Below are 25,680 nucleotides of genomic sequence, written 5' to 3' on the forward strand. Positions count from 1 at the left end.
AAGATGACATTTTGTCAGGTTATTTAAAGTGTAAACACTGTTACAAGCTGTGCCTGGTACCACAGAGGATGACAATTGAAATCACAAGGCGCTCCAGAATTCTTCCCCAATATCTTTCTCATGGAGGCATGGGCTGACCTAAGTCTTAGCTGTGTGGGAGGCCAACCTATTCAGCAGAAATCTGGTTTCCTGAACATGCCAGTTTCCACTCTCTGTCAACCGCTAAGCTAAATTTATCAGGAGCACTGTGGTCAGAACTACAGAACTGTGGAGCTGACCGGAGGGAAATTTGGTCAGATATAACTATCACGGTTAATATTAAAAATATTTTTTAAAAGTAAATGCATATACTGGTGTGTCACATAGATGAATCACATGCTGAACCAATATCCAAATCTATGATTCATCACCACTCTTGATTTAGTTTGATATGTTTCTAATTTTATAAAGACTTTACTTTTGCTTCTGCATCTTGGAACACTAAATGAGTCAGTTAAAATTCCTTTCTAATGCAAAATTACAGAAATATTTAAGTCATTGTTTCTCAAATAATGGACATAAAATTATGATTTCCAAACATAAAGAATCTGGATTAAGCATTTTATTAACATACTAGAATTTGAACTGTATGAATGTAAAATGAATTCATAGTTATAATTATCAATCTCTTTCTGCACCAACAGAAATGACAGAAGACTATATATAATTATGGTTTACTTATGTATGGATCCCAGTTTCAATATAAATTTACTTTCTGAACATAATTGTTTTAATAAGAGTTATTCTGTGATGAGTTATTAATTCATATTGCAAATACTACAGTATCATGACACATTTCCAGATTTTATAACAAATCTTTAGGCAGAGAGTTACAATCACTATTGATCCTGTGTTGTGTTTAAGTTTTCAAGGAGCTACATAATTTTTCCATGTCTTCTGCTGCTGCACCATAGAGAGGATTCGGAAAAGAAGTGGCATTCACATTTTCATTAAACGGATACTAAAAGAAAAAAGATAAAATGAAATTTAAAATCCAAGTGATTCAATTATTTTTTAAATGCACATACAAATGGCTATAGATTCATTATAGAAGTAACATATTAAAGAAAACTATAAAATCTCAAACATTTTTAGACCAGATTTTCAGCTGAATAAAGTTAGCATAGATCCACCAAAACAATTACCTACTACGTGCCCCTGATCAAGTAATTTAAACTACTTCTGCATCTGTTTCCACCGTTTTTCCCTTGTCTCCAGAGCCCTTGCTCCAATATACATTTAGCATTATTTTAGGCAATTTATGTACAATAGTGTAATTGCAGTGGGTCACTAATTTTGGTACATGGCATGGTTATAATTTCCTTGATTGAAAAATTATGACAAAATAGATAATATGAACCTTTCCTTCAGGAAAGAATTTCAGTAATTCTGAATATTTTCTTCAGCATCTGCCCAGGCTGAAACTTACTGCTTTAGTGTATGGTGTACCAAGTAGCTATGAAGAGCAACACTACTAGAATTGTTATTATGAGGTCCTTGCCAACCAATTCAGCCCCAGTCATCTTTCTCAGATTTCCAGAGGTGCTAACAGTATAAGTACATCATTGACTTTAGGAGACATTTTTCCCTTTCCTCTGCAAATGAATTTCCTTTACTAGTCCAACCCACATCCTAGAAATATATTATTACATACCTCATGCCATGGAGAAACACTGATTTGAACAGCAGATGAGATGGCATACCTAGGAGACTATAAAAAGGAAAAAAACTGCTTCAGAATATTTTTAGTGAGCTGAAAAGAATATATTCTGCCTTGTGGTGCCTGCGTAACAGACTCTATGGATCCAAAATTACGAGGCAGTATTATGAGCAAGAGTAGAGCTATGCTAAGCCCACACGATTTTAGTGTTCAGGAAGTTTCAGAACTGTTCTTTATGAAGCTCAGAGACTCCCACAAGGGCATAACTTGTGAGTATTCAGCTGGAGACAAGAGCTTTTGCTCACATTCTGTCATCTCTTTTGATTGATGATACACCATTCAGATTTAAGTCTCATCAGACTTGGAGAAAACTCATAATGCCTGTTTTCTTTTAAAAAGAAGAATTAGTGTAAACATGTATTTTCCCAGTCTTAGAGAAAATAGAGGAAGTTCTGGTACATGGCTGGACTTCAATCACAATGCCTGGGGCTGTCTTCCATGAAAATGTCTCTCCTGACTCTGTGCTTCTGTTTTTCAACTTGCTATTAAATGAAGCCTGTCAGGAATCTATTTTAACTAAAATAAAAATGTCCTGACGAATTGGACATGATTGTGATGGGAATATTTCCAACTTGGAGCTCTCACAAACTCCAGTCTATAAGTGAATTCATTTGATCTAATGTCTCTAAAATCAGGTGTAAGGACCTTTTTACAGAAAGTAAATGGCATGTCAGAGTTAATCCTATTCAAAGCTGCAGTGGAATCTTATATTATTGACTGTGCAAAGGACAAGCTTTATTTTCTATTTCAAATCAAGCCTAGCTCTTTCAATGCTAATAAGGGTAGTATCAAAATGAGGGCAGGAAGGATATTTAAATTTTTTTTCTTTTTATTCCCAGGGTATTTTTTTTTTTTTTTAATTATAAACAAAATATCAGAGATACCTTCATTTAATTCAATAATTTATTTCTTGTTAAATTTAAGACATGATTTTTAGTTATCATTCTAATTTGAGAATTAAATCTTGCCTTTAATTCCTTTGCTGTAATATGTTCACTTTTAAATATATATTTTATGCAAAAAATTCTTTGTTACTCTATCAGTTTCTTAATTCTGATCAAGAAAGGGTACTAGGGCAATGTGTGGCCAATTGCTTCTTTAGTGTCAAGCTGAATTTTACAGTGATGGGAATTGTGATGTATGTTTAAGGTACTGGGGAGGACTAAAAACTCCTTTATTAAAGTTAAGTGAGTGTGCAAAGGCAACTTGGTTGCCAAATCATTCATTGTGTGTTTTTATTGTTGTTGATGTGTTTCTTTTGTAGTGTGTTTTATTTGTTGGATGGTTTTTCTCGGGTTTTTTTTTTGTTTGTTTGTTTATTTACTTTCCAGATACAAAAGGAGAGGAGTCCCAGCGAGTTTATTCTTATCTATGTGTGGGTAAATATTTAATCCAAAATACTTTTTTTCCTCCAAATCGTCAGCCTATAGTCATGATAATTATAAACACTGAGATGTTGTCAAAACTGAGCTGATTTCAACTATTACTATGTTTTGAAAATGCACTGGAACTGATCTGAGTATTGAGTTACCTTTTAATTGTCACTTATTAAATAACATTCTCTCAGGGATTATATTCTTTTAATGGAAAAGTATTTGAGGACTACCGCACATTTTCTGAACATATAGAGACACCTTACCTTTACTTTCCCAGATGATCTAAGGTCTTTGTACAATGGATTGGCAAATGAAGAGATAGCAGCTTTCTGCACTTTCCTTGGGAAGCCAAACAAGAAAAAAAAAAAGAGGAACAAAAACCACCATATCACACAGGTCATCAAAGAACCAAGCAGATTAAAGTTCAAAAGACTTGAGTCCAAAAAAAATAGGTGGCTATATATATTTTCAACTGAGCTCTACTGAAATTAATGAAATTAAACCAATATTCTGGATAAATAATGTCTTGGTTAAAATAATAATTTTTCATATGTTGCTTCAAAAATATATATATGCTTCTGGATGTGCATAGAACTATTTAATATTTATAAAATTCAGGTATAGTTCTATACATTAAATAAAACATGAGCTTAACTTAAAAGTTGCATTCCTATAATTTCTTTGCATGGGATGAGATCATGTTCTTCCTGTGTTTTGCTATCAGATTGACAATTCAGTGATTACCATGGTCACAGCCTCCAAGTTCAAGAGCACCTTAGTTTTTCATTGTTATAAGTACTCCACTTTTCCAATTAATTGGGAAAGAACTTGCATTTTGGGTCAAAATCATCAGCATCAGTTTTAAAGCTATACAAGGTTTTTCTACCCATGTCTTTTTCTACAAAGGCAGGAATAAATAATCACTTGAGGTATTGAAATGCAAATTTTTCATTAATTAACACAATGCCTTAAACAATTTTTAATCGATTATTAGGAAAAAAATTTCTATTTATGAATATTATGTCCATTACCTCATCTGGAGGTTTAAAGATTTGCTTTCTTGATAGAGGTCTTCACATGCCCCATTTCTTTCTGGAAGCACTTATGACCTGTGCGGTTAATCACATTTCTTCTGCAAAAGCAGAATGGGCATGGAACATGCTGCCTAGATCTAAATGTTTTCCCTAATAGATGACTAGTTGTTAATATTCCACATTGCTTGAAAACACAGAATCGTGGACTCATTTATGTTGGAAGAGAACTCTAAGATCACTGAGTCCAATGTTTGACTGATCACCACCTTGTCAGCGGGACTAAGTGCCATGTCCAGCCCCTTCCACCTCCATTGGTACTCTGTTCCACCTCCATTGGTACTCTGTTCCAATGCTTAACAACCCTTTCCATGAAGAAATTCTTCCTGATGTCCAGCCTGAAATCCCCTAGCACAGCTTGAGACCATGTCCTCTTGTCCTGGCACTTGTTCCTTGGAGAAGGGACTCACCCCCATCTGGCCACAATCTCCTGCCTCAGGTAGTTATAGAGAGCAGTAAGGTCTCCCCCGACCCTTCTTTTCTTTTTTCAGGCAAAACACTTCCTGCTCCCTCAGTTGCTCCTCATAGGACTTAATTTCTAGACCCTTCACCAGCTTTGTTGCTCTGGACTCTCTCCAGCACCTCAATGTCTTTGTTATAGTGAGATGCCCAGAATCATCAAAGCAGTTCCAATACTACATAAAATGCAACAGATGTATTAGTTAAAATTACTGAAGAATGAAGCAGAAGCTTATCTTTGCTTCTGAAGTGATGCATTTATTTCTTTGGGGGTTTTATCCACAGTTTTTGTGCCTTGAGTACATAGAAATCTGCATGTACAGTATTCTAAGACAAAAAATTTTCCCTAAAGCTTCCCATCAGTCTTGATGATGGAGAAATAAATTTTGTTGTGTGTTTCTGTTCCAAAGCTGCTCCTGCAGCTGGTTGAAGCTATGTCTGCCTAGAATCTGACAGACAGACAGGCTCTGTGTTACTGGGGTAGGCAGGACTGAGGGAACAAGAGCAGCCACAGGAGCACAGCCTACAGAGATGTTGGGAAGGGAAGCTCTTCCTCAGTGGGAGCCACAGAGGAGACACACTGAATGATTTCTGTTGCAAATAGCTAAAACCAGAATGGCTGCTTGGGAGGAAGACGCAAGTAAGGCACAGAAATAGTCTACCTTATGAATTAAATCAGTGCAAGAAATGAAGTTTGGATTTTAAACTAAACCAGACATGTCTCCCTAAAATTTTTCACAACAAGACTGTCAGAAAATAATTGCTTCTAATGCCAGTCTCATAATTTATTTTGATTACCTGACACAACAATGGGGAGAGCTGAATATTTGAACCTGTTAATTTTTTCATTTGATGTAATCTTAACTGTAATAAATAATGATATTCTGATTCATTTAGTTTGCTTAGTGAAGCAGTGAAAGATTATTTATATGCCTACTAAGTGTATATTTGCATCCCAGTCCTCCTGAATGAAGTCCAGATAATGTGTACAAAATTTATTTTTTACTCTAATATGAAAGCACAGCTCACAAAATCTAAGGCCAGAAGCAAAGTAAGATGAGAAGCTTTTAAGGAGTTTGGCTCTGCTTCTACACTAGTGCCCAAAGGGCCTGACTTGCCTGCCTTAATTTTGGTGCTTCATGGAGATATCAGAAACCATCTGTATGGCCTAAAAGCATGATATGGAATTAAGAAAATCACTTCTCTTTAGAGCCTGTTGAGACACTTCCAAAGGGCAACACAGGTCACACAATTCCCAATGTGAACCATCCTTACTGTGCCAATAGCAAATGGTCAGGACAGGTCTGATTCTCTTTCATCACCCCATTAAACTCGGGCAGTTTGTGCAAGACACACACACAGCTTATCTGGGCAAGAACATGCTGAGTACCTAGGTCTGTCCTGAGGGCAGGAGGGTGCTGAACACAGATCTCCAGCTTCCTCTGCAAGGAGGAGAACTAACCAGAAGGGCACTGTGCCAAACCGTGGGCACCTAACAGAGTGCTGGCCAAGTTCTTCAACAACATGTTTTTGGTTACTGTGCTTAGTGCTGAAATTGGTCCTGTCTATGTCTCAAGCAATAAAATTGAGTCCAGCAGATTTCATGTGTCTTCCCACTCTAGATCTGAACCATGAAAAGCGTATGTATTGGTGACTGAATCTTAGGGATAAAGGGAATTTTATGGCCCAAAATATGGGCACTGCTTGAATTTATGCACCAGAAACTTAGGTGGAAAATAAACTTTCTCAATTCACTCCTATTCTTATGACCATTTTTGTCAAAATTCAAAAGCCACTTTCAATATACTATCTTATGTAAGTTATGCTACACATACATACACCATATATAAACACATAGATTCATACATATGAATATGTTTATACAAATTTATATGTGGTTACCACTGTTTGTGAATGCAGCAAGCAATACTTGCTAAAGGATATCAATAGATAGACCTAAAATTTCTAAAATATTTTCAAATTACTTAGAAGGCCTTAAAGAATTTGTAAGAGAAAATTTAATCACGTGTTTTACACAAGTGCTGTAATCTATCAATTGCATGATGTAGTAACTGCAGTAAAAAAAGTAAAAAAAAAAGTAAAAAAGAGAGTAAAAAATACTCAAATATGTGTGTAAGGTAGTTTGGAGAGAACCGGGTTTTCTAACATAACCAGAAATGCCACAATGGGAATGGAGAGAATTAATCATCTTAGGTTGAGGTAACATTAGGCATAGCTTTACTAAGCTCATCTGCATTCCTTAGTAGCAAAAACTACTGCCATGTCAGAGGTTTCTCCACTACAATTTCGCAAAGACAGGAAGAAGTTTTATGCTCCACAAAATACCCATCACTGTATAAACAGACTGCTGAGTAACATCATTCTTGTCAATGGAAAATTAAAGTATCTAGATTTCATTTTTTTGAATGCAAGAGCTCATAATTTTGGACTTTTCAATATACCCTTAAAAGAAAAAACAAATCTTTCATGCAGAACACAGATTCTTAGGAAATACAGTACTGGAGGAATGCTTATCATCTGATCCATAACAACAATGACAAAGTCCTAGTCGACCAAAGATTTAATTACAATTAAGCTACTAATTAAAATAATCCCTTAAAAGAATTTTGATAGATGTGCTAAAGCTTCAGTTCTTAACAGAAACTAAAACTCAAGATCTTAATTTCCACAGCATGTTTAAACTCTTTTCAACTAAATTTGTTTGCTGAAGTAAGCTATATTTTGCACGTCCCATAAAAGGGGGCATGATGCAAGGAGAGAAGGCTTTCCAAAAGCTGCATCTAAAATAATGTACAGGCCACTTGGATGTTTGATTCGACTGTTAATATGCTGAATGGGTTTCGTAAGTCTGTACTTTGTACCTTTTGAGTCATTTTGGGGAAGTAATTTTTTTTTTTTTTTTATTAAATCACTCCTTTGCAACTTTCATCTTTGTGATCTTGACGACTACAGACTACAGAGACTGGCTGTGCCTCAGTGTTTCCTCCTGTTTCTGTCCTTCCTACGTGTGGTGATCATCAGACGTAACATTTCAGAAAAACTCAAAACTTCTGACTATAGCAGTCATCCTTCAGAAAAACAATACCCTACAGAAGAATGAATGGATTTGGATAGCAGCATTAGACTAGTACAACAATTCCCAACCAACATTTATGGCTAATGCTTCCAAATTTTGGTTTACTTTTTCCCATAAAACTGCACATTTTTCTCCCATTATACATGAACTGTATCTGTCTCTCTTCCAGTTCACAAGCTGAAAACCATTCACTAAATGTCATTATGCTGTCATTCTGTTTATCTCTTTGGGATATAGGAACAGAGGCACAGCCAGCAATAACCTCTGGCAGCCCCTCAGATGTGTTTGGAGAGCATTCCTTGGAATACTCCCCCCGTTCCTTCGCACCAGACCTCCAGAAGGGTATGGTCTGATTGCAGAAAGTCTGGCAACAGAAACTGGGAATCATCATAATTGTAAGTAAACCTTAACTATGGAGAAAGACTAAAGCACCGAGCTTGTTTACCCTGAAGAAAGCAGCCTGTAAGGAGGCATGACAACTGCCTTCAAGAACAGAAAAAGCTTTCTGCAAGGAGGAAGGGAATGATCTGTTATTGCCTACGGTGAATAGGAATAAACTTAAATGATAAACAGACACATCAGCAGTTGGAAAATAACTTTCTAACAGCAAACTTCTTTCTACCCAAGGTACCAATATAGCCTGAGGATGCCATCAAATTCGTGTTGCTAGAGGTTTTTAAATGTGAACTCAGGAGTGATGCAATTGAGTCTGTGATCTGGCAGGATGAAAAATGGCCTCTGTGGGCCCTTTCTTTCCATGATTTTCTATCATTTTAAAATGCTTTCTCATAAGACCTCAGTTTTTCACTCTTTTGCTTGTGTGGCAAGATACATTGTTATATGCTTGCTTTGGAAAATTTAATGTTCTGTGTTCATTAAGATTGACAGACCTGATAATAGCTGTGGTGCATTGACTTTGCAGTGGATGGCACAGTTCAGGAACAGGAAAGAAACAAACTGAAAGGATCCAGGGACATTCACTGATTTGGAGGCAGTAGTAAAAAGGCATAGCTTAGCTGGACAGAAAGTCACTTTTCATACTCTCACATTTCAAATTACAATGAAGCATTAGAAGGCAGCTGCAAAAAAATGGAAGCTAAAATGAAGCTTTGCTTCTATTTGGTCAACAAGGACAGATGTCACTGATAGAGTGGAACAACTGGCAACCTTCCCTTCTGGATTAGGGAACATCATCTCTATAGTGCAAACAGGAATTAGAGAAAGTCACAAGCTTCTCTGATTTGGGGCTTCTGTACAAAGGTTTCACATATACCCAGCTGGGGACTGGGAAGTATCTGACATATCTGAATGCTGTCATGGCAATGAAGTATGCTGCTGCCAGGCCATGTAAAGCTGCTTTTGTCCATTAGGAAGTAAACTTACATGATGACTTCCAGTAACTCCCACTCAATAAGAGGAGTGATTAAAGCCTGCAGATCAGAAATTAAATTCTGCAAAGGAGAAGGAGATAGAAAAGGGGAAGCAGGGCATCCATTCTGGTTTGAAGGGAAGGGTTAAAGCACTGTTATTGTTTCCAGAGAAGAAGAAGAGTGACAAATGTGACTTAGGGTCTCACTGCTGTTAGTGACAAATTTTTAGCTGGCAATCACCTGAGGGGTACTCAGCCTATCCCTACTGCCTCCTACCTGGTTTTCTGATGAAAAAAAAATTCTATTGGACTCTTAATCGTCTCCAGCTCTTGTGCATGTTCCTGTACTATTTGCCCTGAGACTTAGATGGACCTACACAACATTTTAAGATGTCCTTGGAGCTAACACCTACAACTCCTGATGTGCCTCTGGAGATCTGTCTGCCAGTGCCTGCAGGGTGGGTCTATACAGTAAAGCAAGGGGACACTAACAGAAATTACATAAAAATAGCAAGCACAAGAATTTATCAAAAGGTAGTATATATGGCCTCAAGCATGTGAAAGCTTCCCTAGAGTGACTCTAGTGCCTAATGACTTTATGAAAACAACATGGCTCAGGAGGGCTAAAAGCAGACAGAAGTAAAAACTAACTGTAGGAAACTATAATTTATGTGCCAGTAAAATCCTCTCATTTATAAAATCCCTTGAAAAAAATCAAGAGTAAAATCTCATGCCTCTGTGTGGTGCTGTCACATTGTACATTTTACAGACTTATGCAAACACAAGTCACTTCTTATTATGAAACCTTATCCTAAAGATCCAAACTTCAGTACATTAACATTGGCTGCATTTTGACTTGTCACTTCTAATTACTGATTAAGCAGTTCAGGAATAACTTGCCTTAATTTACTTCTATGTTTCCAGCTGTGATTTTTGTATACCAAATCATGGTAGGCAATAGGTAGTTGAAGAGGAAGAACCTGGATGAACTTATCTTCTCAAATTCAAAATTTCAGATTTCATTGTTTTCACAATTTCAAACAAATTGCCATTTATTAGCTAATTTTTTTCTTAGGAAGGTGCCTATAAAAGCATTTTGACTTACATGTTAAGTAGACTGTGACTGAAAACAAGGAAAATAAAAAACTTTATTTGTAGTGTGGGCGAAATGATTCAACGATCTCCATTTCTAATAGACAAAATTTGTAGTCACAAAAATTTCCATCATCATAATTTACCTTTCTGGAAGCTTTAATGAAAACAATCAAGACCAGAATAAGCTTTGTTTTGTAAGCTTGTCTAATCCTCTCTTTCACAGCTCTGGTTCTCTGCATATCAGGGCTGTGGTATATTCTTAGAGCCATACTAAGAAGATCCTCATTCATCCCTCTTTTATACATAATAGGACCATATTGCTTAGCATCATATTGCAACAGGGTAGAAAAAAGACTACTATTTTTTTTGTAGCATAATAATTAAAAGGAAAAAAAAAAATTCCTTAAATATAGATTTATGGGAAAAAGAGATGTAAATGGCAGTGCAATAACCTTTGAGTAGACATTTATGAAAGAAAAACATAGAGGGAATGTTGAATGAGAGCACAGAAGAAGTAGTGGAGGAAACAAGAATATTTCAAATTAAAACACTATCAAACGTGTTTTGAGAAATTAAACTCTTTTTTCAAAGATAAGTATTGAAATCACAAAAAGAAAAATGCAGCAGCTCTTACAATACAAGTAATCTTGCACTTCTGAAGTGCTATTCCATATGTGTGCCTTGGCAGGTTGTATTAATGTGAATGAATTAAACCTAAAGCCCTGTGAAATCAGATAAGGAAATGTTATTCTTGCTTTCAAGAAGAGGAAGGAGATGTAAGGAAAGCAGGTGAAGCTTTGCACTCAATTAACAGAAGCACAACCAATAAAGGTTTCTGCTTCAACATTTTGTTCTGCGTCCACAGACAGCTCTACCTGTCAGGGGAGCATGCAGATAGGAGACATGTCAGCAGCAATAATGTCAGGACAGGAGTCTGCACAGTTTAGTAGATACTTTGGGAGATAACAACATCCCCAAAGAGAGGAAAGTCTATAGCAGAGAACAAGTTTAAAGGAAAAGAGACAGCTTTGAAGATGAATTCTGGAGAAGAAAATGAAGGGTGAGGAAAATCTAACAGCACAAAAATGGACAAGGAAATGTGCAACAGGAATTGCTGAAAGGGAGGAAGGGACAGTGCTAGGTACTTGCTGGCAGAGAAGGATCTAGTAGATCCTAAGTTGAGAGATAGGCAGAGAAAAAATACAGAGGTTAGAGTAAAATAAACAGTTAGGGAGGAGATAAAAAGCAGAGATTATCGAAGGAGAGAAAAAACAGAGATTATCAGAGGGATGACAGGAAGGGCTTGTAAATATATCTGTGAAATACTGAATTGTCAATTGAAGGCATATCCTAAAAACTTCTAAAATTTATAATTTAAGAATACTCATACAATGCTACAATCAAAACATTCTAGGCAATCAAGCCATTGTTCATTGTTTCCAGATTCGGGCCCAGTAAGGTCAGCTTTTGTTGCAAAGTTACGTTTTCTGCTTAGTGTTTCATATGAAGACAGACTGTGGGGAGATTCAAAACTGAAACCAATGAGCCTGGGCAGTTGGCCACTGCTCTGTGCCACATTTGTGTCTGCTATACACAAAATAAAATTTTACTTACATATCTGGCACTTTCTTCTTCGAAAGAAAATACAAGGCAGCAGCTGTAATTTTAATCAGTAAGAAACCGATACCCAATCCAATCCAAATATCTGCAAAATCAGAGCAATCAGACAGAAATAAGTAAAATGAAAGACTCAAAGGATGAATTGAAAGACATTACTTTCTTTTTACAGACCTACCATTTTGTAGGGGACTTGAAGTTGGAGGCTGAAGAGGCTTAGCACTTATGTGGCAACGGTTTCCTTTCCATCCTTTTCCACATCTGTGAATAAAACAAGAAGTTTTGAAGAAGGGAGAAGAAAGGATCATAAACAGTGATGAGCACGGAGGAAAAAGCCAAAGTTCTGAGCTCTTTTGCCAGTGACTAAAGCTTATCCAAGAATCACAAAGAGCAGCATCAAAGTTAATATAATGGAATCTAAGTGAGAAATACACAAAGAAAACTAAGAAGAGAGAAAAAAAATAAACTAAGTTCAAAGATTAGAATTGGCTTCCTTTTCCATAATGCCATCATATTTTTCTCTTACAGCAAAAGAAATGTGACCAATTTCCATGTATCCGCCATGTGAGAGTTAAATACATATCTGAGTTGAGGGACTGGGACCCTAATATAGAGAAAGACACACAATTAGAATATGAGAAAAATATTTTCCTTCTGTCCCCTAATTTGTCTCTCTTGTTTTTCTACTTTTTGGTAAAATGGTACCTCTCCAACAAATACCTTGTCAAAATCAAAGCTACACTTGAATGTGAAATTATTCCAAAGTTTCTGTTTGGTAAAATTCAGTCTTGATTTGAAGAGACCAAAATATAAAATATCTGACACAAGCTTTGCTGTTTTGATTTACACTTGCTGCTTAATGGTTAATCAAATTCAACAAAAAGGTCTATATCATTTGTCACTTTAATTTGCCTCAATTAAGCTTTTGTCTACTTGCTTTTATTGTGGCCTTCTGTCTCCATGAGAATGATGACACCTAGGTGAGGGTTAGCTGCCTTTTCTGAGAAACATGCAATTTGGGGAATTTCAAAATGGCTGCAGCATAAAGGGTTGTTAGGGGGATGGCCACATACTGACATCTTAATTTCAGCACCCCACATGGTGTTTGAACCCCATCCTGAGTGTATTGATGCAATGACTTCAACCAGCTTTCCAATTATATGCATGGCTGTTGATTTATGAGCTTCATAAATTTTAAACATTTTTTAGAAGTGTGTATCAGGAAGAAGTGATGGTAGTAGTCCAGTTTCAGTCCTACTAATGTCAAATGCATGGAAAATTATTTTCACCTATTATTTCTTTCTTTACATTTCCATAAACTATTAATGTGGGCTGGAATGCATATTGAGATGCTTGCTAACTCTAATATCATGATTTTTTTTCCATACTCACTACTTTTTAAAATGTAATTTTGAAATTTTAGTTGTCTCTCCTTAAATATATAGTATGAAACTTCACATATACACAATTAAATCTTTTTATTAAGGTTCTTTAATTTGAACATATGAGAGAGGACTTCATGCTATTTGCCTTATTTGCCAGCTTGTTTAGCACAAGGTATTGCCCACGTCTTACCCTAGCAGCTGCACACTGAGGTAAGTAGGCATTTCAAAGGGACAGGAAGGCATTTCAGAGGGACAGGAGTACCTCATTTTCCCAGAAAATTACTTAGGAATGCTGGATGTAGGAAGGGTGGGGTGGCAGGAGCAGCAAGAATCTGTAGCTGCAATGATAATTAGAATCCTTAAAGGATCAGGGCATGTCAGGAACCAGATCGATATCCCAGTTTCAGACATGACAGGGAGGTGACTTCACCACAGACCAAAAGAGCCTGATGCACAGTTTATTGCAATTCGGTGCATGGTTAAAAAATTCTGGGCAGAGACCATGCCAGAAGGGTAGTACTCGAATACAGTGGGCAGAGGGAGATTTTATTTAACCCATTTACACCCCAGATGGGTTTTCTGTGGTTAAAGGGTTACCTTATATAAGGTTACTAATTGATATCCTAATGAATCCTAGCTTTAGAAATTAGAGCCAGTGGCATATTCTGACATGCTAACTCTAAAGAAAAAATGGTATTTCAGCTGACAGCTCTGGCTGAGCTGTAGACCCATTGTATTCAGTGGCTGAAAATACCTGGTCTCTTCAATCCTCCTTCTTCTTCAGCATACTACAAAAATCATGTTATTCATAAGCTGCTCTTTTATGCAGACTAATGATCTTATAAAAATGTCAAATTGCATCTGGGCTGACACCAAGCTCTGTGGATCCATGTAGAAACATTGCAATCTGCTGGTAATCACCCATCAAAAGAATTTTCTGATTGCTCTCAATTGTATAATTTCTTTTCTCTCTGTTTGCCAGATATTCTGTTGAACTGGATATGCTTTTAACCAAAATTGGCTTCTTTCTTGTCACTGCAGGACTTACTTGGCTGTAGAAGAAAGAATAAGAACACAGATTTGCAGCTGTGCACAAGCACTACTCAGAGTGGCAAGGAGAGGTGCCATTTGCTGGTTTGGAGGCACCAGGACATAACTCACCTCAGAGCTGCAAAGAGGTGGTTCTCATAAAGCAGGTGTGTGTACTGGTAGGACTGTAGGAAGGTTCTACTACACAGAAATATCTAAATGCATCTTCGTATGCTGTGTTTCCATTTATTGATGGAGTATTTCCACATATTCATGCTGTGTTTGAATTGTGGGTAAAAAAGTTAAGCATCTTTTAGTTTATCTTCCTATACACACGGGTTTTGTGATCAACTCTTAACTCCCTTGGCTTGGCCATTCATTCCTCTTCAAATCTCTGAATGCTACATGACACATACCACTTAAGAATCTGATATCAGACTATCAAGGTGTAATTTTAGCCAGTGAAATGATTTTCCACTGCATCCATCTAGGTTGTTACTGTAAATATCACTGACATTGGCTGGGGAAAAAAGAAAAGTGTAAAAATGGATAAAGGTAGAGAAAAGATAATATCTCTGGAACTTGGTAATTTATAAGGAAAAATTCAAAAAACAAATTGATGGGAAAAATGTTGTAAAGCATGAAGCATGGGCACTATTTTATAGGGAGAGGGAGGAGTGAAGGCAAAAAAAGATGAAGATAGTAGAAACAGCATAGCTAATCCTTAAAGACCAGGATGGAAAAGGAGTGCTAAACAACAGCAACAGCAACAACAAAAAAGAGTAAATAAGTTGGTTAAGTGCTCCCACATGTATCTTCACACATTAATTTATTTGTTATTTTTTAACTGCGATAGGGAATCTTAGCCATCATCTGCCACTGAGGTAAAACATTAGACTGTCAGAAAAATCTCAGTTATAATTTGGAGATTCATTCAACCCTTTATCAGATTTGTTTTTTCATTACTAACAAAATTCCATCTTCTAAAGTAAAAAAAAAAAAAAGACAAGGGAAAGCAAGAGTTACAGCTAGTTTAGAAGCCTGCAGCTTTCAGTGAGTCTCCAAGAAAAACTTGGGAAAATTGCTCATTAATAGCTCTCAGCTGATACAAGCATTGCCTCTGGCTTTTAATGAACCCAAGCTTTTCTGTTCCCAGAATAGAGGGAAACTTGTCTTAAATATTCAAAACAATCTCGTTTCATAAATGTCTTGCAAGATTTTGTTCTTTTTATATCTATCATTTCTAGAAACTCCAGCTGACTACAGTGATAGGTGTGATGGAGAACTCACTCTGTAACTTGAGAGGAAAGGAATGGAGAACTCACTCTGTAACTTGAGAGGAAAGGATAGAATGAGATTTCTGGCACGAATATCTGCCAATAACTTAGATTAGAGAAGAAGATAAGATAACACTTCTAGACCATGAAGGTAAATAAAATATAAATAGTTTTTATCAAACTACTCCAGTTATTTCTCTGTATTAGAAAGCTGAGGTGTACTTTCAAAACAAACAAATATTTAAGGCATGGTCTTCTTTAGGACAGCTGGAGGTTTTGCTAAGAAATGCAGAATAAAAATCTTTTACAGGTTTGAAAATGCTATGCCACTATATATTACTTTATATTTAACAAAATCCAGAAACTACTGCAGGCAAAAACCAACCAATCAGACTACTTGGTTAGAGCCTATGCAAAACTTACATGACAAAACACAGAACCTATCATCCTTAAGAAATGAGATACATGTACCCCCTTCTCTGAGTGTGACTCTCCATGGCCTTCTGCCTGTGCAGTCCTTTGCAGCTGTGATGTTGTGTGGGTGTTGAAAAGATGTTCTTCTCATCTATTGACATTTCCTGTAGGATTCACACTCTGTCCAATGCATGAAGTACTAGGCAGTTGATAAAAAACTGGAAGAGTCCTTCTTTTCATTGAGGAATAAAAAAAAATATTGGGAAAAAAAGGTGGCAAGGATAATCATGGTAGAAGTTTACAGTGATTTTGAAGAGATGGATGAGTTTTCCCTAGGTGTTTGTACTGGGGGCTCAGAATACAAAATCCTTTGCTTTTGCAATCACAAAATAATAGTCTCAACCCTCAGACTTCATTTGACTGTTACTGCAAAATTGTATCAGTGAATAACAGTAATAATACCAGGCATCTTTTTAGGAAATCAAGTCAAACTTCACTTTAGTACTGTGCAACCCTTGAAACAATTGGTCCTGAAGTGAACTTTGGTTAGCAGCACCAGTTCAGAGCAGCCTTTGCATACACCCAAGAGATGAGTCCCTGAAGTCCAGATAATGAAGGAGAACACTCTTAACTACCCATCCACTGCTGAGCATGGACGGTACTTCTAGGAGGCTGATAAGTTGCTTCTTCAAAGTCACAATTACTTTTCTCTCTGATGAGAGCAGCCAGGGATACGCCAATGCTGTTGTGGTGTAAGGACCTTAAGGATTACAGATCAACCATGTCTTCTGGGCTATGTGTTAAATCTTCATTAGCAGGGTAATGGGAATTTTGAAGAGCTTCCTTAATAATCCTCTTCTGCTATTTTATTTTTAAGACAGACAATTCTGAAAAGACTGAATTTATCTCTTGAGCCATGAAGCCGAAATTCCACACTATTTATGTACAATTAATTTCCTTGGACTAATGACATCTTGACTAATTAGCAGCACCACATTTTATACAAATCTTAAGCTTGTCTGAAATACAGATATAGCCATTGCAATCCTTTTAGACAGGAAACTCCTCCTAGCTGAAACAGGAGGAGCAACAGAGAAAGACAGATGAAATAGCACTTCAATACTTCCATCCCAGTGCACATCCTAATCTATCCTGCTTGACAAAACGTCTTCTGCTATTAGCAAGTTCTTATAGAAAAGTCACCCTGGAAGGCAGAATGTTAACTCTTCAGTTTTTCTTCCAGGATTTCCAATTCATTAATCCCCATATACATACTGGTAATGCAGAGGAAAGAACTTAGCATTGCCTGTGTTGCTGCATCCTGTGCCTGCAGTTGTGGCTCATCTCACTCAGAATGAAAAATAAAAACCAGACAAGGTGTCTGTTGTTTTCGATGTTCAGCCAGGGCATTTTTAATTTACAAGAACATGTCTGGCTAATACACTGCTTCATTTCAGAATATCAAAACACACCTCCTTTTCCTATTTTTATCTGAAAAAATTGTTATACAGAAAATCCAATCTGTTATGCCTTGTGCATGTTCAGAATGACCAAAAGTTATTCAGCCAACTATTCAGTGTTGGTATTAATAGTACGTAGATAAGGGCAGTAATGTGTGGATGATTGTAGCTATATATTCCTCTGAACATGACTGTACACTTTGCAATATCCTTTAGAGAATGTTCCTATGAATCTGCTCCAATGCAGTGAGACAGTGCCTTCTGTGTTAGCTCAGGTTTGCCATTGCCATGTTTCTGATGCATTTGCTGTTTATAATACATTACATGTGGAATATGTAATATATTATAAACTCACATTTTCTGGGAGCTGTGCCATGTATGCCTACATGCTGGACAGCTGCTGTGTAGCAGTGCACATGAGTGCTCCATGAGTGGTCTTGGATGATACAAGGGAAAAAAACCCACCCAAACCACAATTCTAGCTTCTTGTTGGAACAGAATTTACACCTCTTTGCTATACCATATATCAGTGTAGAAGTTTCTCTGCTCACTAGTGTTTGCAACGAATACTGTGCAAACAATAGTGAAGCAAAGTAGCTTCACTAGACTCTTGATGGAAACAGCAACTCTTCATTCCACTGTGAAGGAAGAAGCAAACTCTACTGCAGCAAAGTAGTTATCCTTTTGCACACAGGCACCAAAGATCCTCAGATGCTGTAAACTCCCACTAGCACAGCAAGGAACAAGAGAGGAACAGGAGCTCCCCACAAGTGGTCATAAAAGAAAGCTGACTAAACTTCTGAACAGAATTATATGGTGTGGATCTGTATGGTAACAGAGGCCTGGAATTTGAGGATGTAGATATGGCTTCTATTCAGAAAACTGTTAAAATTCATAAGTGGCAAATACAAATGAATCAACATGAAGGAGAGCAATATAAGGTGTAAACAGATTCTAAAAGAACTATAAGTACTCTGTGAGAAGATCTATGCATCCTCATAGATTTTCAAGGAAAGTAATGGCTCACTTTGTATCATAAAAGCCTGCAGGATGCATAATGAGTAAGATAGAAGACTTTCGAGATTACAGTGATTAAAGTCATATGGCAGAGTCTGAAAAGATCAGATTTAATTTACACAGAAGATGAGTGGGAGCAGATATGCTGAAGGTAAACAAAATGATATATGGTAAATGGAAGAAAAATCATGTGTTGCTGTCTATCTTCCAGAACATTCAATCAAACTGAAAGGAAATACATCTTAAACTAATAATAAGGGCTCTATTTGTCACACAGTTGTTAGCTGACCTGAGGGAGTCCTTGCCCCACAGCAAGTCTTAAAAGCCAAGAACTTAATGATATGTAGTAGAGAGAGCTCCTTTAATCAGAGAATGAAACTCTTTAGAGATTGCAGAGTCCAATGTGATAACTGATTGCAATTTGGAAGAAAATTCATATATTGGCATAATTATCTTTTATATGTATCTTTTCTCTAGTGTGTGCTGGGAGCTACTCCCAGGTTCCTAGCATGACACACTGATTACTCATTGCTCTTATAGCCACAATGAGAGGTTCTAATTACAGCCTGAGTTGAATAGCAGAATTGTTATAAGGAAGGAGGAGGTCAGTGTATCTAATTGTTTTTCATAGAGATACACAATGAAATTATGGTAACCAGTTTAAAGGTTTAGAGTGGCACTTAATTCTTCTAGCATTAAGCACCTGAAAAAGGAGGGACCTAGAGACAGTTTGGACAAACTTAGACTTTGTAAAGTCTAAAGAGACCAGTTCTCACTGGGTCCTTTACCTGTGTCTGTAAGAGTGCCACAATGAATAATTCTGACTAAATAGGTATGTTTAGCTTTTTCACAGCTAGGCAAGAGGAACAAAACTTTACTATTTGCTGTGAAATGTTGAAACAGAAAATAAGCTACTTCTGGTTTTAGAATTGGAGCATGAAGGTGAGATTTTTATCCTGGACAGCTTGTGGATGACTTCCTGTTAGGTGCAGGCAAACCCTTTATTACATGGGGAAGGATAAATTCTTCCTCTAATGCCTGTCATTTTGAACAGAGAGCTTGGAAAATTTCAGAGCAAATATTTCTTCACTGAAATTAGTTGATATGGGAAAAGGCTTATATTTCATGGAGAATTTGAACCTAAATATTAAACAAATTCTGTCAGAACTTGAAACTTGCCTGATCTGCCTGATTTCTTTCTGGCTCCTAATGTAAACACTTCAGATCAAAGTAAAATTTTGAAGTTATTCTGATGAGAATTACACCAATCTAAAAAATAAATTACTTTATTTTTTCCATAAATTCTTTCTGTTTCAGACCAGTGCCTGATAATCTTGCATGACAGAGTTTTTTTCAGGGTGTTTAATCCTATCATAAGTAAATGCAGACTTATATGGAAATTATTTGCTGTGTCATTTGCTTTTGTGCCTTTAGTGTTTGATGAAATAGGCCCCAGCAGAATTCATTGAAGGTTGGTATGTGACATGCACTGTGGTTTATGGTGCAGATTTATTCAGCTACACCAAAGAAGCAGAAGTACATGTTCACAGCAGATGGCCAGACCTGAAATCCACCATTTAAACAATTACACTCCTTTTCATGCTAGCTTTCCTCACCTTCTTAAATAATAGTTTTCTGATAACAGATTTTTCATTACTATATCTCTGAGTTAAAAGCTCCCGTGGGAAAAATTGTGAAGCTACTCCTGGCACCACATAAATAATTTGGTGTTAAATTCAACAGGTAAATGACTATTCACTTAGCTAGATAATAAATAAATTAAAAGTTTTAAGATTTCTTAAAAAAAGAAAAAAAAGTGCTTTTTTAAATTAAATTTTCTCTAGGACAAAACCAGTATTTCAACCTACTTTACTTAAAGATCAAACCACCAGCAATCATGTTGTTTAATTCTAACTGATGCTGACATGAGACATCCACACAACAAAGGAACAACTTGAAACAATGTAGTAGGAACACTGATCACTGATGACTGGAAGTAAGAGTCCAAACTACAGCTGAGTCCTGAGTTTCAGCCCTCTGCTTCCAGAGCTGTGCTTTGCAAAAAGTGACCCTCAGAACACATGATTTTGTCCATAAAATAGTCTTACCATTTTAAGCCTGGATGAACCAGGCTTAGTCATTTTGTGAATTAGAATCAAAATATGGCTCACTGTGGGCACCAGGCTGGCGCCTTGTCTGCTGAGGGAAGTTTGGTGCAAGTACTGCAAGCGATGCGCTTAGCATGTGGAGCACATCACTAATGAGAAAAGGGACTAATCTGCACCTTCTCTTGCTCTAAGGAACCTTGGAGATTGAAGCATTGCACATTTGCCATATGAAGAGAAGCTGCCCAAGACATCTGTATCATTACAGCAGCACCTAAAAAGTGAAAAAGTTCACTCAATAGATACACCTTAGCTTAGATCAGCTGACAGAAAAGAAGCAGTCTTTCATGCCAGCCTGTCTATCCATCTAGTTTCCAGTTCTTTCTTCCTCCTTTTTTTTCTTTTTTTTTCCAATCTTACATGCCTTTCTTTGACCCTCTTACGTTTCTCTTCTATTCTTTCCCTCCTTCCCTTTTGCTCTTTGTGGAACATGCATTTGGAGCTGATCTTTGATTTGCTCTTGAAGAGCACTCCAAGTAAGGGAAGAATATAGACAGAAAGAGGGCAAGAAGATAAAAAGGTAGAGAAACAAAACCTCTAGGAAACATGTTTTACATGTCTGTGTCTCAAATATAGACCTTAGCTGCAACTTTTAGAGGTCTGAATAGAGATTAAGGAATGAACTGACAAAGTCCGACGGTGCAGCTGTATTGACAGCTGGTAGAAACATTATTTTTCTTTCAAAACCAGCACTGATTTCACATTTAAGCAAGATTAGGAAATAATGCAATAAATTATAGAAGAGACGTGTTCATTTCACAGAAAAAAGTTTTTTGCTTAAATTACAATGCTGTGATAGAACACATAGGGTTCTCCATATGTAAGGCCTGATAAAAGGTCTGAATATATTTACAGTGGCTGTTGTTTAGCACAGAGACCATCCTTTTATTGCCTTATTTTTGCTAGATTATGGGTTGGAATTTTTGGGGTGTTTTGCATTTTTTTAAAACTTCTTATTTGTTTGTTTTGTTCGTAAGGTTATTATTATTATTATTGGGTTTGTTTATTTTTTGTTGTTTGTTTCTTTTGAGGTTTTTGGGGGGGTTGTTTATTTTCTTCTGCTTGTTTTGTTTTTTAATATTTGGTCTTATTGCTTTTAATCAATAGTACTAACTAACAGTACTACTTACTCACTACATTATTATCTGCATTATAGCCAAGTAAGAAATAATAGATATTTATTTCAGTCAGCTCATGTATCTGCTTTTCACTGCAGTTTTCCCTCTGAATGGTTTTCATGTGAATGAATCTACAATGTGAAAATCTACAGGTGAAATTAAACAGTTATTTTAAAAGCTTATGCCATGGAAGTGTTTTGACAATATTAAACTATACACTTGGCACAAATAATATAAAAAAAGTTTAAAAGTTATTTTCTTTCTTTTTCTGCTGCCCCTTTTCAGCATTGGTTCAGTCATTTTATCAGCTGAAATGGTTGGCTTTTACCAGAGCGTGCCAACACCAGGCGTTGCTCCTGGCAGGTGGATTGTTGTATATATTAGAGATTATAAATCATTTTGTCATTCTGAGACAGTCATAAATGTATCTGCTTGCACAGGGGAAAACACTGTACAATAACATCTAATTCTGCTTCTCATTGCTGCACAAAGGAGGTGCACAAGTACAGGCTAAGATTACATCAAGAAGAATACATTCTTTAAAATGTTTTGCTTCTTTTTAAATGTATGCTTATATTAAAAAACCAAAACAAAACAAAACCAAAAAAAAAGACACAAAACTTCTCTTTTTCTTATCATCCATGTATCAGAGAGACAGTGGTTTACTCTCTGAATTGGACACAACTCAGAATAAACTTCTGCAATGAGTTCTACATATGCAAGTGTGGCTCACAAAAAATAAAGCAGGGGTCTTGTCTCTGCATAATTTGCAGGTATTAGAGATGAATTTCACAGATGCTTAGGGAATTCTCTCTCTAGTTTCTTGTTATCAAGTTAAATTTATGAAATCTTCAGAGGAATGACCTTTAAACAATTTATGAGAACCTAAGACACTTTAGATGCAATAAAAATAATTTCATCACAACCTTCCTTCCAGCTCCACATTCTCTTAGCGTTGTTATGGTTACAGAGTCAAGACTTGAGAATTTAGGAGAAGCTGGAACTGAGGATTCCCATACAATTTCAATTCAAACCCTCAGGTATGCCTGTTCAAGCACATATTTAATTGGAAGATCACAAACTTGCCATGCACCTCCCTCCCAAATTTAAAGCTTTAATTCTGGTATTCAGTGTTTACCATTGCAACATGATTATAATCATGGAATACTGCAGAGGTAGTTCACAATACCCAATAAAAAAAGGAAAAAAAAGCCAACAGGAATTGTCATTACAAGTAAACTAATTGTTATTACAAATAGCTAAATCATCACTTCTGTTCTTAGTATTTAAACCTTCAAACTTCAGCACTTAATACTACTCTATTTGTTGCTATGAAGAGAAATTTGAACTCCAAGTGCATTCTTGAAACACTTATTGAGGAGAATAAATAGGTCTAAATGTGGCTTATTTGAATTAATTTAATAGAAGAGTTAATTTCAACTGTTAATTGTTAATTTCAACCGTTAATTGTTAATTTCAACCTGGAACTTTGATGAAGCGAAATCTTCCCTGTGATTGACACACACATATTTGTAATAACATATGGTGAGCTATAACCAATGATAGAAAAATTTCTAACAGCATTCCAGCATTCATTCAACAAAGTCTCTTCTTGGTTACAGCCATGGGATATGCAGTACAGATGAAGAAATGAGAACTATTCCCTTGATGTTAGCACGACTGTGCAACGAATCACTACATAAAACAATTCAGAGCAGCCTTTATGCTCCTTTAGCATGCACTGCCAGGCAGAACAAAAGCCTAGTTAGCCTGCATTGCTGGTCAACAGCCCTAACAGACAGAGGCAGTATCCAAAAAACTGTGAGTTCAAAGAATCCTTGCTATGTTCTGTTTTTCTACTGATTTTATGTTAACAGTTGGGACAAGGTGGCAGGGAGCCATAACAAATATTCTGTATCAATAAGGGGCAGATTTACATTTTGTAAAGCCACAGGACTGAGGTGTTTATATAAGCTGAAGTCAGCTTTTATATAGCTGAAAAAGAGATTTCATTAACCCACTTCTCGTCATCTATTTGGAATAATAAATGTATATTTTTTTCTGCTGAGTTCCTTGCAGATGATATTTTTTTTACTGCTCTTGAAATATTCTGTTACAAAGCTGGTACAATGCCCTACCTTTATTCTTCAACATCAAATAGCTGAAAACCATGACAAGATAACTTACTTTCACAAATACCTTCAAAGAAAGATAATAAGAAATGTATCATATTGGTACACATCAGTTCCTATTTTCTTTTGGAGTAAATAAATTAATAATATATTATATTGTTACATATATGTTCTCAAATATGACCTGAGGTAATTAACCCTCTAATGTGTAAAAGGAGACTGAACTTATTTGTAAATGATAGTTTACTATATTTTGAGTGAGATTAGACATTGATCTTTTTAAGTTCTTCTGCTATGGTTTATTTTTTACGAGAAGGATTTTTTCACAGGTAAAACATCCAGTAAAAATGATTGGCTATGGTAGCAGCTGTGTCTGCAGGTGGTTTCCTATGCACAAGTACAAGAGGAGACATGCAGCTGCTATGAAGCAGCAGGAGTGTGAGTCTGCCTCTGCTTGTCTAAAAAGGTGGAAAGCAGAGGAAAACATCCTGCATGATGGACTTTGTTTATGAGCCAATGTTTGGGACTGAATTTTTTAAATCTTTTTTTTTAATATACAGCACAAGAGTTAAAAAACCTGCATTTTCATTATTTTCTAAATTGTATCTTGATTTAAGAATTTAATATTTTAAATATTAGATTAGATACTGTGATTCTTAGCAAATGTAATAAAACTATATTTTGTCAACACTGGATTTAATAATGCCTAGTTTTTAATGTTCTCCTACCCATTCATACCATTGCTTTATTTCCATTATTAACTAAACACATCCCTTGGTTATTTCAAAGGTCTGTGGAAGCAATGAGAGATAGTCAGGTCTACACTCAGGTCTTTGCCCCCTTCCCCCCTCACATCTCTGATGGACAATGTGATTTGCCCTAAGATAAGAGCAGCAGGTGAGTGTTGCAGGAGGATCTGTCTGATGCTCCCACAATGAATGATTCCAGCATGGTCAGACTGTGATGATTGTGCCTGACTTTGGTGCGCATCAGCCTGCCAGTGTGCAAAATGCTGCTGGAGACTGGGCCAGCTGGGCTCAGGAGCTCCCAAGCATCCTCCAGGTGGATCCCCGTGGTGGCAGGGACTCACTTTTGAACAGGTGAGTAAAAGCACTAAGATCCAGTCAAATACAGAGATAAAATTCTAAAGAAACAACGTAGGTGCTCTGCTGTCTTTTAGCTGTGCTTGCTTCACAGCCAGAGCCAAACCTGTCTGTTTCTACAGGAACTTCCTTCCAGTACAACCCTTCAGACTTGCTTGTGTTGCACACTGCATTGGCAGTGTTTGGAGACTGCATTAGCAATAAATGTAATCATAATAATTCACATAATCAGGATCATACTTCTTGTGCCTGATTGAGAGTCTTTTCTCTATTACTTTGGCACAAGGTCTTAGATAAGTTTTAAAATCACTCAGAGTTCCACCAGTTTAGAAACACACCTACATATGACCACCAGAGAGATTTCTCTGCTACACTGCCTGATCCTTGCACGTCCTTCTCCCGAGCTTAACTAAGGCAAATAAGTAGAGAAAACTCAGCTCTTTGCTCAGGCTGACCTCATGAAAAGTTAAATTAATTGACTTGAAGGACAGTGAATAATTTCCATTTGAGAGTAAAAGCTATTTGAAATGGTTCAGAGAACAAATCTTGGCTCAGGTCTCAAGCATACACATGCCCCTGCCACCCATCTCCCCTGGCTTTTTAATAAACTCTGAAATGCTTTGGCAGAATAGAAAGCCAAAAACTGAACTCTAATCTTAAATGCCTTTAAATAATCAAACAATTAAATAAATAAATATAATTATTTGGTTTTCAGCT

General features: G+C 36.6%; 1 protein-coding gene across 1 annotated transcript in view; it reads right to left on the reverse strand.

Moving 5' to 3' along the window:
• Nucleotides 1-885: 885 nt before the first annotated feature.
• Nucleotides 886-25,680, reverse strand: part of MALRD1 (MAM and LDL receptor class A domain containing 1) — a 229,868-nt gene continuing 205,073 nt past the window's right edge. Inside the window, exons 36-40 of the mRNA XM_030944073.1 lie at nucleotides 12,042-12,124; nucleotides 11,861-11,951; nucleotides 3,399-3,474; nucleotides 1,694-1,750; nucleotides 886-1,000 (exon numbers count right to left, since the gene is read on the reverse strand). Coding sequence (XP_030799933.1) covers nucleotides 899-1,000; nucleotides 1,694-1,750; nucleotides 3,399-3,474; nucleotides 11,861-11,951; nucleotides 12,042-12,124 — 409 coding nt within the window. The 3' untranslated portion in view covers nucleotides 886-898. The remainder of the gene's footprint in view (nucleotides 1,001-1,693; nucleotides 1,751-3,398; nucleotides 3,475-11,860; nucleotides 11,952-12,041; nucleotides 12,125-25,680) is intronic.

The sequence above is a fragment of the Camarhynchus parvulus genome, chromosome 2 (assembly GCF_901933205.1).
Source record: "Camarhynchus parvulus chromosome 2, STF_HiC, whole genome shotgun sequence".
Lineage (NCBI taxonomy): Eukaryota > Metazoa > Chordata > Aves > Passeriformes > Thraupidae > Camarhynchus > Camarhynchus parvulus.